Source organism: Notechis scutatus, chromosome Z (assembly GCF_049901735.1).
Source record: "Notechis scutatus isolate UNSWTSFEM ecotype Mainland chromosome Z, rNotScu1.2, whole genome shotgun sequence".
Classification (NCBI taxonomy): Eukaryota; Metazoa; Chordata; class Lepidosauria; order Squamata; family Elapidae; genus Notechis; species Notechis scutatus.
Genome location: NC_142025.1, coordinates 53,579,443 through 53,599,835, shown reverse-complemented (window position 1 = coordinate 53,599,835; position 20,393 = coordinate 53,579,443). Strand labels below are relative to the sequence as shown.

Genomic DNA, 20,393 nt, shown 5'->3' with positions numbered 1-20,393 from the left:
CCACACATGTTTTCCAATTTAGTACAAAAACAATGGGCTGCAGCAGCCTCATATCCCGCTCCCACAGGACATGATAAAAAATACTATAATTGGGCACCCAAGTCCTCTAAATTTCTAAACACTCCGGAAGTGGATGAGCCTATCATTGCGCTTGCATCTTCCTCAGCCATCCCAAGTGAAGCTGAAGAGGCTCTCAAGCCTGAGGAAAAGAGGGCGGAACTAGCCCTCCGCAGGGCACACGTCTCGGATGCATGGGCCATCAGAGCGGCCACAGCCGCCTCCTTTTTCACCAGATCATTTCTCAGATGCCTCTGCCACCCGAGGGATACCATTTCAGCCTCAAACATTAGGGCACATCAAGATGTGACTAAATTAATTGCAGCTACAGAGTTTTCGGCAGACGCTACCTTCAATGTAGTTAAATTTTCCTCTAGGGCCATTGCTTCCCAAATTGCAGCTAGAAGGTTACTTTGGCTCAGGCATTGGCAGGCAGACGTCAAGCACAAGTGGAGCCTTGCCTCAGCTCCCATCTCGGAGAACAAACTATTTGGCAGTGCGCTTGAACCCCTCCTAATTGAAACCAGAACCCAAAAGAGAATTCTTCTCTCTCTTTTTCATCGATCAGAGTCCAGATTACCACAGCCCTTTCGTAGGGGTTCCTTTTGCCCCTTCTACCAACCCTGCTATCCAAGATTTCAAAGACAGCCTGGATTCAGTCAACAGACAGATAGAATTGAACCTGGGGACAGATATAGAAGGGGACTCCATCCTAGGAGACAATTTCAAGGAACAGGATCTAGGCCCTTCCGCAGGTCCAAGTAACGACCACAACGAGATTCCCATTGGCGGTTGCCTAAAAAGGTTTGCCGACCAATGGGACTCCTCTACCACTGACGCATGGGTCAGGAACACAGTACGATTTGGTCTGGCACTGGAGTTCAGCTCCACCCTCCCGGATTTTTTTATGAAGTTCCCAATTTCTAGGGACGCAAAAAAAAAAAAGGTTTCTCATGGACACAGCCATAGCACATCTACTAGAGATCCAGGCCATACAACCTGTCCCTTCTAATCAAAATGGTCTCGGTTTTTATTCGCACCTCTTCATGATCCCTAAAAGTTCAGAGGGATGGAGGGCAATACTGGGCTTAAAACATCTAAACCAATAATTGGTTTACTGAAAATTTAAAATGACCACTCTCCAATCCATCTTACTCAGCATCAGAAAACAAAAACGATGTCCTTACCTCCATAGATCTCACGGAAGCTTACTTACATATCCCAATTAAGCCCTCACATTTCAAATTCCGTCGTTTCTGTTACAACAACGTCCATTACGAATATATTGCTCTCCCATTTGGCCTAGCTTCAGCTCCCAGAACTTTTACAAAGGTCTTGGCTGCCTTGGCAGCATCACTCAGAGATAGGTCCATTCAACTTCAATGCTACTTGAATGACATTCTTATTCTGGCATCTTCCATCAATCAAGCAAATTCAAACACTCAAACTACACTTGTAACCCTACAACAACATGGGTTCTCAATCAATTCATCAAAAAGTCATTTAACACCCTCTACTAGACTCATTCACCTTGGCGCCATCATTGACACCCTGGAAGGCAAAGTTTTCCTCTCCCCTGACAGACAAGAAAGCATCAGTGATTTGGTTCAACAGATCAGAACTCTTAGGAAAGTACACCTATGTCTCATTTCTAAATTGCTCAGAAAAAATGATTTCTTGTATTTCTATTATCCCTGGGGCCCGGTTCCATGCAAGAACCCTGCAATGGTTCCTGTTGCCATACCAACACGCCGGGAGAGACAATGCCAGGACTTGCATAAAAGTTCCATCAACCGTTCTCAGGTCTCTACGATGGTGGACACGATCCAAAATCAACAAGGGATGCCCTTTCAAGGATCTACACAGGTCGATCGTTACAACAGACGCCAGTCTAGTGGGATGGGGGCCCCACTTCCAATCACATACAGCGCAAGGCCTTTGGACGGATTCAGAGAAGGCACACAATATCAACTGACTAGAACTAAGAGCGGTGTACTTGGCACTTCGACACTTCCTCCCGCATCTCCATTGCAAACGTGCTCGTCTTAACATACAACATAACTACAAAGGCCCATAACAACAAACAAGGGGGCACTCATTCCAATCTACTAATGAGGGAAGCAGAAAGACTATCCCTGTGGGCCAAAATCCATCTTCTCTCTCTAAAGGCCGAGCACATATCTGGAGTAGTGAATGTATAAGCGGATTGGCTCAACAGAGCCACGTTGGACCAATCAGAGTGGCGTCTGAACCCCAAGATCTTTCTGGAGGCTACTCAGAGGTTGGGCCAACCGGTAGTCAATCTGTTTGCCTCCCCACTCAAAGCACAGCTTCTCCGATTCATTTCTCGTTACCCATCGCAGGGAGCGGAGGACGTGAATGCCCTCAGATGTCACTAGCCCACCAGACTGCTATGCGCCTTTCCTCCCCTACCGTGATCCCCAAATTGATTCAGAAGTTGCTGGAAGAAAAAGCAGACCTGCTATCAGTGGGTCCTTATTGGCCAAGGCGAGCATGGTTCAAGGAACTGAAGGACCTCTCGACGGTACCACCATGGAGGATCCTATCATCAGTCATATTGCTGTCTCAGGGCCCAGTGCTACACCCGGACCCCCAATGGCTAAACTTAGCCGTATGGAAGTTGAAGGGCGAAGTCTGAGAGATGAACACCTTTCTACTCAAGTTATTCACACTATTCAGTCAGCTCGACGTCCTTTGATGAACCGAATCTATGAGGCCACCTGCTCTAGCTTCTGCCGTTGGTGTCAGAAGTTTCAGATCGACCCCACTTCCCCATCAGTAGCGCAGTTATTAGAATTTTTAGAGGAAGGCCTAAACAAAGGGTTATCACCCAATACTCTGCAGAGACAGGTGGCGGCCCTGGCTTTGGTCATATCTTGGGAAGATCTTACCTCCATATCTGATCACCCTCGCATTCGCAGTTTTCTGCACAGTGCCAAGAACTTGAGGCCCCCCATAGTGCACCGATATCCAACTTGGGACTTAAATAAGGTACTATTGGCCCTTACTACAGGTCCCTTTGAGCCACTAAGGACCACGACGCTTCGATTTCTAGCCTACAAAGTAGTTTTCCTGATAGCAATTACATCTGCCCGAAGAATCTCCAAACTAGCTGCATTATCAGTGCGCAAAGATTTTCCATTCAGATAGAGTGGTTCTCAGACCAGATCCTTCCTTCATTCCAAAAGTTAATTCGGCATTCCATAGAGCTCAAGAGCTGGTGCTCCCAAATTTTTGCTCACGTCCATCACACAGGCTCGAACACCAATGGCACCGCTTGGACATAAGAAGAGCCTTACGCATCTACATAGAGTGCACGGCGCCGTCCAGAAAGACAGAAGCCCTCTTCGTGTCCTTTTCAGCCTAACACCCTGGGGGGCAAGGTTTCACCCTCTACCATAGGTAGATGGCTAAGGGCCACCATCGCTAAGTCGTATGATTCTCACTCGATTCCAGTGCCCCAAGGCATTACCGCTCACTCCACCAGGAGTGCAGTCACCACAGCAGCATGGGCGACCCAAGCTACAATAGAAGAGATTTGCCGAGCTGCAACCTGGGCTTCTCCATCTACATTTATTAGAAATTATAAAATTGACGTATTTGCTTCTGCTGAGGCTTCATTTGGTTGGTGAGTTTTGCAGCAAGTTATTTCAGAGACAGTTAGGTCTGAAACCCAGAGTCCCTCCCTTAGGACAGTGCCAAGCTTTGGTATGTCCCATCACTGGATGCTCTGAACAGCTCATGGGAAAAAAGGTATTGGTACTTACCTGATACGCCTGTTCTCTGTGAGCTGTGAAGAGCATCCAGCCCCTCCCTTTTATTCTGTCTGGTAGGGGGTCTGTTCCGACCAGGGTTATTACATAGGCTTAAACATATAGGGTATCAATATCTTGGCTTCGCAAAACTGGGGACGCTAAGGAGGAGTCTCGTGGAGGAGGAGGAGTGTCCTCAAGTTTAAGCCCAGCCTTCCTAGAAGGGACTGAAGTACCTTCCCATCACTGGATGCTCTTCACAGCTCACAGAGAATGGACATATCAGGTAAGTACCAACGCCCTTTTTACAACCTTTCTGGCCATAGTTGCTAAGGGAATCAGTGCAGTTGTTAAGTTAGTTACAATGAACCTGGTTGTTAAATGAATCTGGTCTCCCCATTGACTTTGCTTGTTAGAAGCTTTTCACATGACCCCAGGGCATTACAACCGTTATAAATATGAATCAGTTGCCAAGCATCTGAATTTTGACCTTGTGACCATGGGGATGCTGCAATAGTTGTAAGTGTGAAAAATGGTCATAAGTTATTTTTCAGTGCCACTGTAACATTGAACAGTCACTAAAACTGTTGTAAGTTGAGAACTACCTGTAATACCAGGTTAAAAGCTGACATAGAACATTCTTTGATTATATTATCTTGAATATACTATACTCTTTACAATGGGTGCTAGATAATATCCGCTTCATATATAATATAGTTCAACAAGTGTTTACATTTGAATTCAAGAATTGATTGAATTGCATTGAAAGTAGAGAAAACTGCATTTATCTAATAACATCTTAACTATTATGAGCAACTATTAGGTTTGCACTTGCAATGCAGTTGTCCAAATATGTGAAAAAATATGTGAAAAAAGGAGGTGTCTATAGAAACCTTTCCATGGTTAAATGGAAAAGCAAGGGCTTGTTCTCATGAAAAAATGTCTTCAATTTTATGGATCAGGGTTTGTTTATTTTAAACTAATTTAATTTAAAAATCCTGGGCTAGTGCATTTTATTATGCATACACAAACGTTTTATCCCATTTTTATTTGATAATCAGAAATATTTTAATCCACATGCTATTGAGATAATTCACCTTAAAATAGTTGGTTCCCAGCTTTTGTTCCCCCCCAGGATTTAGAAAAGCTGCAATGCAACTTTTCATTTATCAACCCTTGAATCTATCCATTGTGAATTGTAATTGCTTCATGAAATTATAACTTCATTCAGGAGTTCCAGTAGGATCCATTTTCAAATAACAAAACACATTAGGACCTACCTTCCAAGTTTATATCAAAGATCTATGAGGTTCACAATTGCTCAAATCCATATTGTATAGATCTGATTTCCTGAACATGAAAAAAGAATGAATATAATAATTTGCTTCAGTGAGCAGCTAAAATGGTTACTTGTTATAATTGTGGTATGACAAATTATTTCTAAATTTATAAATCTATTGCATGTTTTTCTCTCAACCACACATATAAATTAACTTGGATTTCTGTAGTTCTTTCTAATGTTACTAATTTCCTTTATTATATATGTTGTATTATCAGTGAAACAACATTAGGCTTAATTTTACAAACCAAGTATTGTACAACAATTAAACAGGAAATCCTTTACTAAAGCAGTAATTCCCCTACACAGAAAAGGAAATGGGCAGGAAAGAGTGAGTTCATGGAATATGTAATCAAAGTAGGTAGAGAAGAAATAGTTGCTGGGAAACTGTTACATGAAGTTTAGTAATAATTCTGAAAATAATTTACAATTAAAAGTCTTTTTTACTTTCATGTGGCCATTGTGTAAGAAGTATTTTGGTTGGATATGTGACTTTAAAATTTTCCTATTATAAATAGAAAGCTAATTGGGGTCTAAAGGGTAACATTAAAAAGATAAAGTTGTCCTGAAAATGCTATATCGTCAAAAGTTAATATACTGAATAAAACAAATAAAAATTTGTTTGACACTCCTAATGTTAGCAATATTGTTTGGAAGTGAAGAAATTGGTATGTTCTTGAGATGTTTTGACCGTGGCTATTAAGATACCCACACAGTTTCATACAGCCACCTTAATCTATCCATTTCAGTTTGCTCTGCATTTTTACTGTAAATCATAACAATGCAGCAGTTAAGAAAAATAATAGTCAACCATGAAACATAATCAACCATAACTAAAATATATTTGAATACATTAAAATCAAATAAAAGGAAAGAACAAAATTTGTTTGAATTTGACAAAAATAAAAGGTTAAGAACATTTAATGAAATAATGTATCTGTTTAGCAATTCAGTAAAGCTGGCTAGCTTCCATAATCAAATACTGTCCAAGTCTATTAAATATTGTATGAATCAAGGCAAAATAGCTCCTTTTTGAAGAACAGTTCCAAAACTGAATTGAAGTAGTTTCTTGGATAAGAAAAAAAATGTTTCAAAGGAAAAAAAATGAAAAAAGCCAGTTGCCTTTTGGGAGAAAAAACAGCTTTGATCTGGATGATTGAGAATCTCCATGGACACAAGAGTTCCAAATTTTTTCATGATTAAAAGCAGGAATAAGGCAATGTAAAAAAGAATGTTAAAATTTTTCTATAATTTTGTTAGAACATGGGCAGATAATACTAATTATATAATCTTTTAATTATCTGCCTAAAGTTTTTGTAATACATTAGGAAGTCCCATTGAAAAATGAAGTAGGCATTTTGAATAATAAATTACTAAGTAAATTATGTACAGTTGGCAAGATTGTGTGATGTGCATATCTGACAGTGATAAAAATGCTAGTTTGAAATGTTTCATGTGAATTTCCTTTTTAGTATATGTCATCTAAATGGAGATGGCATATGTTACTATCAAAATTCTAACTTTTTCTGGAAGATCATTAGGAAGTAATGATCTGATGATAAATAATTAGGGATGTGTTTGGCCTGCACTAATTGTTTCAAGCTTCCTAATATAACTAGTATCTTATATCGGGGTTGCCAACTTTCCAGACCTCAGGGATATGGGGGAAAGAGAGAGAGAGATCTGATCTAACCTCTCTCTCCCCCCCACCTCACACACACAGAGGCAGGGGTGGGATTCAAATTTCTTAACCAGTTCTGTGGGCATGGCCTAATTTGTGGATGTGGCTTGGTGGTCATGTGACTGGCTGGGCATGGCTTGTATGTAAATATTATAATATTTATATAAATATTGAATTTTTTATTAAAAAGAGCAACTTCTACCCAAAATCAGGCAAAGCACAGGCAGGCAGATTGAGTTGCTCACAGAATCACAGATTCACTTAGAGATCTGTGTTTCTGCCATTGGCTAGCTGAGTCTGCACTGCTTCAGTCCTAAGGAAGATTCGTCTTAAAAAGCAGAGCCGAAGATCTAAAGATTAGCTAGAAAGCAGGAAATCCAATAATTTCCTGCTTCTTAGCTAATCTAAATCTCCCAGCACAGCAGAACAGCTGATGGTCGGAAAAAGGAAAAATAGCAATTTAGCAGGCAAGTTTGCCAGGTAAGGAGTGAGTGGGCAGGGAGGGTGGGCCATGTGGGCAATGCAGCCTTGTGTTCCTGTGCAGCCTGGATTAATTGCTTTGGGGGGTACTCTGGGGGTGACATTTCTCTGTGGACCACCAAAATTTTCTCGTGGACCACGAGTGGGCTGCAGCCCATCGATTGGCGACTGCTGTCTTATATAATTAATTTTATTATGTAGATAATTTTTCCATGTTATATTTTTTAAAAAATCAGATGGATTTATAGGAGAGTCCCATGATTCATAGATCTTTCATGCAATACTACTCCTTGCCACCTGGAGATTATATTATATTATGGTAAATTATTCTGCAAAGAATTTTTCTGTGATATTTTAAAGAAGAGATCCAGATTCATATGAGAATCCCATGAATATTTTATTAACATAACTTTTCTATAACACCGGTACCACTCCCAGCACCTGGAGTTCCCATATTATAGTAATGCTTCCTCCGTATATGCTGACAAAAATATCTTTGTAGCTAGTCAGCAGATATATCTGATAAATGTCACAGGTAATTAATTTCTAACACTAATAAAAGATTCTGCTCGTGGGCATTAATATGAAGAAATATGTATAATTAATCATTTTAACTTCTGTGTTTAGAAATAGTAACTGAGAAAGTAATATCTCCTTTGTAATCTCCTTTGTTATCTCCTATGCAACTATGTTAAAAAAGACATAGCTTTTTATTGATTAACTGTCTTTCTAAACTAACATGTCTTTCATTAAAAAACAATTTAATTTTTTAAGGATTCAATGTGAAGTACATTGATTGGCAGTTTTGTTTGGCATTCTTTTAAAGAATAGCATTTTTAATAATCTGCACAACAAAATCCACAGTAAATTTTGGGGATTTGTGACAAATATTAAAGAGGCAATCAGTGACTAGGTTTGGTTTCCATAGTAATGACTTATGTTATGTAAGGAATAAGGAAGTTGCATGTATTTGCCTGGTTGTCATGGCTCTGAGAATCTGGCTGGAACAACTTTTACAACTGGGATGTTTCAGAAGCATTTGAAAATAACAAATGCTAACCAGAAGCTATAAATCTTCATAAATTACAATTTCAAAGTACGTACTGTGTAATTACATATTTAAGAGTTAACACTTTTTTTAAATGAAGTGTTATGTTTTAAAAATCTCTGATATTCTTAGTATCTTTATAGTCTCAATCAGATCCATTGTTTATAAGGGTATTTAACAGAATTTTTAATACTTGGATTCCCGATACTGCTCCAGACTTTTCATGTTGACTGATTGTTTGCTAATTGATCTAAAAAAACCTAAAATAATGTAACAGTGAAAATTCTTTAAATGAACACTAAATAAGGTAGAGAAATATTGAGAAAGTTTCTGGGTTAAAAAGGTAATGTTTTGTTTCCTGTTTAGTAACAAATACACACACACATACACATTTTTCTGTATAATTTTTGATTTGATTAATGTGATATTGTAAGTATTTCCAAATGGTCACAATTGTTTTAGTTAAAGCCTTGTAGTAAAGCTCTTATCCTTTTTCTTTTAAATCATAATCTGAAAAAAAATTCATAGGAGATAACACCATCCAATTAATAGGAAAGACTTTAGATATTTAAGATGTTTTATCCTGTATTTTAATGAATAAATGGATCTGCCTGTTAATAGGTTAGATTGCTAATTCATCTGAATAGACTTCTCTATTCAGAGGTGGGTTCTTCTAGTTGTGCTTTATGACAGGAAGTCAATTTTTAATTGGCATTTTAATTCTGTTCAAATGCACCATATATAGCCTACAAAATATAAAATACTCAAATCAGAAAATACAGAAAAACAGGAAAGAAAACAAACATAAAGGTTTATTCAGCATTCATACAAAAAAGCTTGATAGCTTTTTTTCAATGTTGTAAAATTTAACAGTAGGTATCTACAAAAATTTTGAAAAAGAACATTTCTGAATGTAGACTCCCATAGGAAAAGCTCCTACACAAGCAATTCCAGGATCTCTAGGTCTGCATATGCAGTAAGACTGTCCCAGTTGTCAATGCTTAACTAAATAATATAGTGAACAGGTACTTCTCATTTAGCAATTGTCTCAGTAAGCAATCATTCACAGATATGGTAATCAACAGTAGTAAACAATAAGAAAAATAATTTATTGAGTAATGCTCAAATTTCTGCACATGAAAACACATGCTGGAATGAGAATAACTCTGGCATTGTTCACTGCTACCAGCCCTCATTCATTCCCTCACCCTCCTCTCCCTCTCTGTCATATGGTTTACTTAGGGATCATGTCACTGCAACTCCTGTCCTCATTTAGACTTCTTTGTTCCTCAATGTTTAGGAACTGAAACATCATAAGCAAACTTGAATTTGGCTTCATAACTGCTGGCAATCAGAACAATTGTTTCTTTTGACTGATAGGATCACCAAATTTGAAAGATGCTGTGATATAGAATAGAATAGAATAGAATAGAATAGAATAGAATAGAATAGAATAGAATTCTTTATTGGCCAACTGTGATTGGACATACAAGGAATTTGTCTTGGTGCAAATGCTCCCAGTGTACATAAAAGAAAAGATACATTCGTCAAGAGTCAAGAATTGTAAGGTACAACACTTAATAATAGTCATAGGGTACAATAAGCAATTGAATCATACTAGGAAACAATATAAATTGCAAGGATACAAGCGACAAGTTACAGTCAGTCATACAGTAACTCCCATAAGTGGGAGGGGATGGGTGATAAGGAGTGATCAGAAGATTAATAATAATAGTAATTCTGACTTTGTAAATAGTTGGACAGAGTTGAGGGAACTATTTGTTTAGCAGAGTGATGGCGTTCGGGGAAAAAACTGTCCTTGTGTCTAGTTCTGGTGTGCAGTGCTCTATAGCAGGGGTCGCCAACCTTTTGGACCTCAGGGACCACCAAATTCATAATTTTAAATCCCGGAGACCACTAAAATAAATTTTGACTGATGGTGGCGTGCTGACGTTGGTGGGAGGGAAAGAGAGAGAGCCCCCCCTTTCTCTCTCTCTCTCTCTCTCTCTCTCTCACACACACACACACACATACATACAAACACACAGGCAGGGGTGGGATTCAACTGGTTCTGTGGGCGTGGCCTAATTTGTGGGTGTGGCTTGGTGGTCATGTGACTGGGCATGGCTTCGATATAAATATTATAAATATTTATATAAATATTGAATTTTTGTATAAAAAGAGCAACTTTTACCCAAAATCAGGCAAAGCAGACAGGCAGATTGAGTTGCTCACAGAATCACTTAGAGATCTGTGTTTCTGCCATCGGCTAGCTGAGTCTGCACTGCTTCAGTCCAAGGAAGGTTCGTCTTAAAAGCAGAGCCGAAGATCTAAAGATTAGCTAGAAAGCAAGAAATCCAACGATTTCCTGCTTTCTAGCTAATCTAAATTTCCCAGCACAGCAGAACAGCTGATGGTGGGAAAAAGGAAAAATGGCAATTTAGCAGGCAAGTTTGCCAGGTAAGAAGTGAGTGGGCGGGGAGGGTGGGCCATGTGGGCAATGCAGCCTTGTGTTCCTGTGCAGCCTGGATTTATTGCTTTAGGGGGTACTCTGGGGGTGACATTTCTCTGTGGACCACCAAAATTTTCTCGTGGACCACCAGTGGGCTTGCAGCCCACCAGTTGGCGACCGCTGCTCTATAGCATCATTTTGAGGGTAGGAGTTGAAACAGTTTATGTCTGGGATGTGAGGGGTCTGTAAATATTTTCACAGCCCTCTTTTTGATTCGTGCAGTATACAGGTCCTCGATTGAAGGCAGGTTGGTAGTAATTGTTTTTTCTGCAGTCCTAATTACTCTCTGAAGTCTGTGTCTGTCTTGTTGGGTTGCAGAACCAAACCAGACAGTTATAGAGGTGCAGATGACAGACTCAATAATTTCTCTGTAGAACTGGATCAGCAGCTCCTTGGGCAGTTTGAGTTTTCTGAGTTGGCACAGAAAGAACATTCTTTGTTGTGCTTTTTTGATGAAGTTTTTGATGTTAGGTGTTGAAAATTATAAAAAAAGTATGAAACAAAAATTAAAATGATATTTCATTGAAATGTATAGAAAACATTCCTTATCTAGTTATCTTGTAAATTATGACTAATTAATACGTTTGTTCAAATGGTAAATAAATATTTACTGCGTTGAAATTTAAAAGTCTATGTTTTCTCAGATATATGGAGTCTGGGAGTTATTCTTTACATGTTGGTATGTGGACAACCACCTTTTCAAGAAGCAAATGATAGTGAAACTTTGACCATGATAATGGATTGCAAATACACAGTACCATCCCGGGTGTCCAAAGAATGTAAAGAGTAAGTAAATGATTTTATAAAATGCATTATGGCAGTAATTTAATATATGGGCAGTATAGGTAGTGGTGAAGATTGAGGGAACCCAGTTCATATTTTCATTTCATCACAATGAAAAGGTCACAAATCCCCACCTCATTTTTTTTCAATCTAATCTATATCCTTAAGATTTCTTCAAGGATCAAATGGAAGAATCATGTATGCTATATTGAATTCCATAGAGGAGAGGCAGGATATAAATGAAACACATGTTGAAGAATGAAGTAATTTATCTTCATTCTTCAAGATATCCACATATTTATTTTTGAACATCCTTTTTTTCTAGTTAATAATTGTGCACAAGTCCTTTATTGTTTTCCCTCCTTAATTTGCATTCGCTATTCTATGATTGGTTTTACTAGACATTACAGATTAAAATTTTGTCATAGGATAAAATACTAAGCTTTAAAATTATAACTATTCTTTTGTACAAGAGGGTGATTTTAATGACATAGTATGATATATTACATTTCCATGCCTATCTTTTTAAGAATGCTTTGAAAAATTAACGAATGAGAATTTTTCAAAAATACTATTTATTTATTATATTTATATGCTGCCCACCTCACTTTTGAAAGTGGCTTTACAATTAAAACTATAAATATCAAAATATTTAAAATATTAGATACAAAGATAAGAAATAAAAGGAATAATCTGTACAGTGGTGGCATCTTCTCCCTCCATCAGCCACTTTCATTGTGGAGTTCCCTTATCAGGATCCCAAACCAATCAGTACAGCCAGCTTTTTGGGAAGGCAAAAAGAATGGAGGCAGACCTTACTCCAGGTGCCAAGATATTCCAAAGAGGAGGGGCAGGCTCTCCTTAGACATCTACAATTCTTTGATCAATGGGGCCCATAGCATATTCTTTCTCATCCACGCTGCCTCAAGAGTCCAGGAATGGGTTAATCTCCTCCTCCTGATGTCATAGAGCTGAGTCTGCCACTGTAAAAAAGTCAGCCCCTGGCTGGCCCGCCCATCTTTTGGCTCAGCTTTTTGTCTGAGAGCATAGTCTCTGGAAGAAGTGCTTTAAGCCAGCTAAAAGAAAGTTCGAACTAAGGAGACAGCAAATAACTTTAAAATCCAGCTCCCAGGGCTCCGGTAGAGCTCTGTCTCCAGGAAAGCGGGAATCTGCTCTACTGCAGCGGCGAGGCTTCGGCATTGCCGTACACGGGCTGTGGACCCAGGGAATGTTCAGAAGAACCTCCCACACAGCTCCACCAATCGCAAACCTGGTTGTTGCAAAGCCACTTCACAGCTGACTCTGGAGCCCTGTTCCTGCCGCTTCTCAGCTGTTCCACCTTAATTCAATCTCTTGGTGCCTGGTAAGAGCCTAAAGAGCAAAGAAGGTGGTGAGGCCATCCCAGGGGCACTCCACGTGACAGGTAACCATTTTGAAAGTGGCGGGTGGCCATTTTGTTTCGGGGGAATGTGCTTCCCCAAGGCCTCACAGTCTCCTCACTCACCTGGCCTTAGCAACAAGTAGCACCAATGTGGGGGAAGCTCATAGCACCCTTGATTCTGCTCTGTTAGCAAGATGGAGAGGGAAGCCCCCTAAGCTGGCCCCAAAGGTTTGGAAGACACCCAAGACTCCCAAGCCCCTTTGAGGAAGAAGAAAAGACAAAGAGGCCTTTCTGCTAACAGGCTACTGCAAAAATCAGAGCCAAGACCCTAGCTCCCAGAAAAACTTCAAAATTGGAGCTTAGGGCTGAGAAGAGAAGGCATGGTGCACTTGAGAAGCAGTTTGCAGAGACTTTGGCACAGATGCAGGCCCAGATTCAACAGGTTTCTCACTCTGGGGAGGTTCACATTAGCACTGAAGTTTCTTCCAAGGGGGGTGAATCTGCTCCTAGTCACCTGTTAGCTTGGTCCCCAGAGAGAGTGGAGGAAGAACAGTTTCCCCAGGACCTAAGGAGATCAGGGCCTTCCTCTAGACAGGCTACCAGGGGGCCTGGCCCTTCCCCGGTGGTCAGGGAGCCCAAGGGGGGCATAGGACTAGGCCTGAAGCAACCTACACCCCCACAGCTGCGGGCCTACATCCTGAGGAGAATAGGCCCAAGAACCTTAGGGAAATGGTCTCTGTAGCCATAAGGCAGGGCCTAGCAGAAGGATTTAAACAAGGCTGGCCCTTGTTACAACAGGGGTCCCCCTCTCTCAAAGGGGTCCCCCTCTCTCCCAAGGGGTCCCCCTCTCTCAAAAGGGTGTTTCCAGACAGCAGTTCTGTTTCCAGCCCTCCCATTTGGAGTGGGGGGGGAGGAAAAAGAGGAAGACTATTCCAGGCCTCTGACCATAGTGGCTGTAGTCATTCTGAGGAAGAGGAAGGGGAACTCATAGACCCCAATATGTCTGAGGAAGAGGACTTCAGAGTTGATCAACCTCCATTAGCAGGGTTTTTAGAGTTTCCTTATTCAAGCCGTTGTTACACAAGCATAGCTAAGCCCTGAGAAGTGGCCTCAGAACCACAGGCAACCACATCTGGCCACCGATTTGTTGCTCTCCAAGCCAGTGGTGCATGTGGAGGTTCTCCCCCACTAATTTTCCTTGATTTAGTGAAGGAACAGTGCACCTCTCCAGGGGAAAGGTCTCTCCCGTCTGCTCACGACAGACGATTCTATAATGTGGGCCCATCCCTGGCCAATGCCCTGCTAGTGCCTTCGGTGGATGCTCGGTGGTGGCATTGTTTTCTTCCTCGGGCGATTAGAGCATCAACGACAGCCTCATTTTTTATGAGATCTTCACTGCGCTGGCTTCACCAGCTTCAGGAGAGGCTCCTGGCCACTGAATTCAGAGCACACCAAGATCTCAAGATAATTACGGTGGCGGAGTTTACAGCAGACACCACTCTGAACTTGGCCAAGTTCTCTTCCAGGACCATGGCTTCTTCAGTGGCAGCCAAGTCGCTATTTTGGCTGCAAACTGACAATCAACTCCCACTGTAAATGGAAGTTGGCATCAGCTCTGTGCACGGGCGATAAGCTATTTGGCGATGTCCTTGAACCATACTTGATGGAGACCAAGGACAAGAGGGAAGGTCCTCTCTTCAGCAGGGAAGAGGTCCGAGTATCCCCCCGGGCCATATTTTCACCCCTCGTCTTTCAGACCCGAAACCAGCTCTCAGTTCTCTAAGAGGTCAGAGCTACTTTCTTGCTCACCAAGAACAGCATCCTGAAGCTTCCAGCAGACAGCAACAGGCCCCCGGTAAACGGCCCTTTCGAGGGGGAGGAGGTCGCTCATTCAGACGCTCGAAATGAATGCCCCATCTCCCCTCCCCATTGGAGGCTGTTTGACTTTCTTCTCCTCCAGAGGGGAGGAGTCTACATTGGACGCCTGGGTTCTTGAGACAGTGAGGTCAGGCCTCCAACTGGAGTTTCTCTTCCCACCTCCATGATGGTTTGTTCACTGCCCCACCTCCATGGACCGCTGTAAACGGGCCCTTGTGGAATCGGCAATCCAACATCTCGTCGACATACGAGCCATTCAACTGGTTCCTGAGGATCAACGAGGGCAAGGCTTCTATTCTTGCCTCTTCGTGATCCCAAAGGCCTCTGGGGGGTGGCGAGCCATTTGGATCTTAAATTCTTAAACAAATTTATCCCATACAGGTGTTTTAAGATGCAGACCTTGCATTCTATCCTTAAGAGCATTCGAGAGGGCAACCTCCTCTCCTCCATAGATCTCACGGAGGCTTACTTCCATATTCCTATCTGGCCTCATCATCGTCAGTTTCTCCGTTTTTGTTACCAGAACAACCATTTCCAGTACCGGGCATTACCCTTCGGTCTCTCGTCAGCCCCAAGGGTCTTCACGAAAGTCTTGGCAGTTGACCCAGTCAGCTCATTGCGACCTTCACACCACATTGCAGAGCCTACGAGACCATGGGTTCTCGATCAACTAAGGAAAAGTCACCTTTCCCCGACGACCAGGTTGCTTTACCTCGGAGTGATTATAGATACATCACTCTGCAAGGTGTTTCTCTCCCCAGATAGAGGGGATAAGCTCCACAGTTGCATCCTTCAGATTCGGAGTCAGAGCACTGTGCCGTTGTCTCTACTGTCCCAGATCCTGGGAAAGATGATCTCCAGCATTGAAATTGTCCCGTGGGCCTGTCTCCATGCCCAGGAACTCCAATGGTTCTTCTTTCCCTTTCAACGGGCAGGAACCAGCCATTCTACTGTAAGGGTACAGGTCCTTTGGTCCTTCGCATGGTGGAAATCCCAGGCCCTAGAGAGGGGTCTTCCATTCAAGGAACCAGACAGAATCTGGCTCACCACAGATGCCAGTCTCCATGGTTGGGGATCCCATCTGGAGGGAGAAATAGCCCAGGGGTGTTGGTCACAGGCAGAAAGCACGTGTCCCATAAATTGGCTGGAGCTCAGGGCTATTTCCCTAGCCCTGAAACACTTCTGGAACAGGGTGACTAGTCACCATGTGTTAGTCATGACAGACAATGTGGCTGCAAAGGCCCATGTCAACAGGCAAGTGGGGACCAGGTCCAGGGCCTTGATGAGAGAGGCAGAGAGCTTGGGGAGATGGGCGGAGAGACATCTGCTTTCCATCAGGGTGGACCATATATCGGGGGTCGACAATGTCCTGGCTGACTGGTTGAGTCGGTCCACAGGAGACCAGGCAGAGTGGAGTCTCCACCCCTCTCTGTTTTGGGACTTGTCACGCCGATTTGGTCCTCTGACCGTAGACCTCTTTGCCACCCCTCCGAATGCCCAGGTGGACAGGTTCCTCACCAGGTTTCCAACCCAGGGAGTGGAGGGGACCAATGCGCTTCGGAGCGCCTGGCCTCCGGGTCTCCTCTACTCCTTTTCCCCTCTTCCCATTATTCCGGCTGTAATTCAGAAGTTGTTGGAGGAAAAGGCGGAGCTAATTCTCCTGGTGCCTCATTGGCCCAGGAGACCCTGGTTCAGAGACCTAGTGAACCTGTCTGTGGCCCAATCATGAAAGATCCCAGCTTCCAGGATCTCCCTGCATCAGGGGGCATTACTTCCTTCACCCAAACCCCCAGTGGTTCAGCTTAACCGTTTGGCACTTGAGCAGCAATCTATGAGGGCTTCCAACTTTCCTGGCAGGGTGATTGACACCATACAATCTACGATGAGACTTGGAGGGCCTTCTGCTCCTGATGCATTCCTTTGGCCAGAGACCCCACTTCTGCTTCTGTGGCAGAGATGCCAATGTTCCTACAAGATGGCTTAGACAAGGGACTGGCCCCTAACATGCTTCGCCACCAGGTAGTGGCTCTCTCTTCTGTTCTATCCTGGGAGGAATATGCTTCTCTGTCCCATCACCCTTCGGTGCACAGGTTCCTAAGGGGGGCATCTAACCTTCAATCTCCTATTGTACATAGGTTTCCCACTTGGGATTTACCTAAAATTTTACAAGCTCTAACGAGGAACCCTTTTGAGCCCCTCAGATCTGTATCTCTACAAATGCTGTCCCTCAAGGTAGTATTTTTAGTGGCCATTACCTAGGCCAGGAGAGTGTCTGAATTAGCGGCACTTTCACTACAACAGGACCTGTGTCTTTTCCATCAGAACAGGGTAGTTCTTCGGTTAGACGCCACGTTTGTCCCTAAGATAAACACTTGGTTTCACCGGGTGCAAGATGTTCTGTTACCAGACTTTTGCCCCAGACCACAACACAAATTGGAACACAGGTAGCATACACTGGGTGTGAGGCGGGCCCTCCGAATTTACATCGAACAGATGGCGGCCTTTTGAAAATCTGAAGCCATGTTTGTGTCATTTCATCACTCTACCCTGGGGAACAAGGTAACTTCATCGACAATTGGTAGGTGGATTAGAGCTTGTATATCCAAGGTGTACCAAACTTTGTCCATGCCAGTCTCCAGACACGTCACGGCCCACTCCAGTAGGAGTGTGGCTACATCAGCCTCCTGGTCTACTCAAACGTCGCTGGAGGAGATCTGCAGAGCGGCTACCTGAGCTTCGCCTTTGCCATTTATACAACATTATCTCCTGGATTCATTTGCCTCAACCCAGGCATCGTTTGGTTGGAGGGTGCTTCAAAATGTGGCTCCTCAGTTGGAGTGATTGGCCTAAATGTTGGCCCTCCTGTGGACATGCAGGCTTTGGTATGTCCCATTCCTGGATTCTCGAGGCAGCGTGGATGAGAATGGGTGTTGGTATAATTGCCTGAGAACACCCTTTCTATCTACATTGCAAGAGAGTCCAGCCCCACCCTATACGTCTGGATTTGATGGTTGGAAGGAGTGAAATTAATTTCTTGCTTATCTTCCAGAGACACATTACGTCTGTCAAGTATCCTGCCTAAAAGATGGGCGGACCAGCCAGTTGCTGGCTTTTTTATAGTGGCAGACTCAGCTCTATGATGTCAGAAGGAGGAGCTTAACCCATTCCCGGACTCTCTTGCAGCGTAGATAGAAAGGGTGCCCATTTTGTTGGATTGAGTGAAACAAGCCAATTGTCATGTTCCAGTGTCCAGCATCTAGAAATGGAGACAACACAGTTCAGTGCGATACTTTTTATCTTGCAAACGTGAAACCCGGCACAGAGTGACAAACAACAAAGTAATCAAAGTCAGTACTACTGTGGTTTACTCCTCCACCTCTTAAATGTGCTCTACCCCACCCCACCCCACGGCTCTACCTCCTACCTAACACGTGCTGCCAATATGCCTGCCGCGTTCTTGCAGCGTACCAGTTTCTCTTCCTCACCCAGCATGCCATGCTCCCTGCATCTGCTCGCGCTTTGCCACTCAGCTGTTCTGCCGTGAATCAGCTGTTGGCGAAGCCTGCAGCTCAGCTGGCTGTCCGATGGTACCGTAGATGCGGCAGGCATTCTGCAGAGTCCCCATGATGTGCCAGTCTTTTCTGCAGCTGTGAGCTAGGCCAGTGTTCAGCTGGTATTGTCGGTAGGCACATCCCAGTCCCCTGCCCGAATGGCAACCCCGGGCCGGCTGGTGAATCATTGAAATGAGACAGTTCCTCAGAGAATCTGGTCCCATGCCATGAAGGGTTTTAAAGTTGATAACCAACACCTTGAATTAAACCCAGAAGCTAACCAGAACTGATACTGCCCATATATATATTATAAACACAAATATGATCAGAACTTGTATATTGCAAACCTTCCATTTATATAAAGGGAGCCTTGGTTGCACAGTGATTTGAATGCAATATTGCAGGCAAACTTTGCCCACAGTCTCAAGTTCAATCCTTATGGGACTCAAGGTTGACTGAGTCTTCCATTCATCTGAGCTTGGTAAAATGACCCAGATTGTTGGGAAATATGCTAACATTGTAATTTGCCCAGATAATGCTATAGAGTGAGCTTAATGCTGTGATTTTCAGTTTTCAAGCTACTTTTATACTTATCTATATATATAAAAGCGAAAAAGCACTCATACGTCATCACAAAATCTCCAGAACCATAAAGCCTACAAACTTGAAATTTGGCATGTATGTTCCTCTTGACTTCTACATGCTCGCTAACAAAGGATTTTTTTGAAATGACTATCAGACCATTAGTATTTCCTATATTATTATTAACACTGATGCAAAGGACTTCTACTCCCCCTCCCCACCTGAAAAGAAATATCTTACAACTGCAGTTCAGCTAAGCCACACCCAGGCTCCTTGCTGTCTCCTTGCTCACACAGCAAATACTGTTTAAGTTTCCAAACTGCCCTCAACTCTCTCCCCACCTGAAAAATTTGTTCCAACTGCAGTTGAGCTAATCCATGCCCAGGCTCCTTGCTGTCTCCTTGCTCACACAGCAAATACAGCCCTGAACACTCTCACACTGACAGGACACTAACCAGATGAATACCGAAGCATGCTGGTATGTAGAGGCACAATTTTCTCCTCTTATTTTCCTCCCAAAAAACTTGCCCGATCACATAGGTTCATAGGGAAGCACGGATACCCTGCTAGTGTTATATATGTGTAAAACTTTCTAAAACATAGTGGAAAGCAAATCAAAACACAGCATTAAACAAAATTTGTTTATGTACTTCCTAGTTTAGTTACGGTGAGGTTTTCCTGGTTGTTTTTAGAAACCCTTACCAAGTCAGAGCTATCTTACCTATCAAGATAAAAAAAAAGACTAGATTTTAATCTCAAATGAATTTATATGCTGATAGATTTAGGAAGTATCTCATATAGGCCTGTGTTCCAATTCTAATTCTGAAAAAAATATGGAGATCTAGTATCTCAGTAAAATAATGCTTAATAGGAAGAATTGTACAAATCAAATAACCAATTATATGTTGAGTAAGAACAAGTTGTATTATAAAAGAAAAACAGCTTTGTGAAATATGCTCTTATGTAATCATGCTAATATATGCTTGTATTTTTCTTGCTAGTTTAATTACACGAATGTTGCAAAGAGATCCCAAACGAAGGGCATCTTTGGAAGAAATTGAAAATCACCCTTGGCTACAAGGAGTTGATCCTTCACCTGCGACAAAATATAATATTCCTTTGGTTTCATATAAAAATCTTTCAGAGGAAGAGCACAATAGCATCATACAACGCATGGTTCTTGGAGATATTGCAGATCGAGATACTATTGTTGAGTAAGTAACATTTTATACACTTTTATAATTCAGTATGTAGCTGTTCTTATTCTGTTACACGAGTATAATAGAACATTCTTTCTCAATCTGGTGCCCTCCATAGGTATTTAGATT

The 20,393-nt window shown here is 42.3% G+C and overlaps 1 protein-coding gene across 4 annotated transcripts in view; it reads left to right on the top strand.

The window, feature by feature from the left end:
* The window catches only part of SNRK (SNF related kinase), a 50,585-nt gene that overhangs the window by 10,250 nt on the left and 19,942 nt on the right, over positions 1-20,393 (top strand). For all 4 annotated transcript variants that reach the window (XM_026684495.2, XM_087946933.1, XM_087946932.1 and 1 more), the window contains 2 exons: positions 11,535-11,676; positions 20,067-20,279. In XM_026684495.2, the coding sequence (XP_026540280.1) occupies positions 11,535-11,676; positions 20,067-20,279 (355 nt within the window). The remainder of the gene's footprint in view (positions 1-11,534; positions 11,677-20,066; positions 20,280-20,393) is intronic.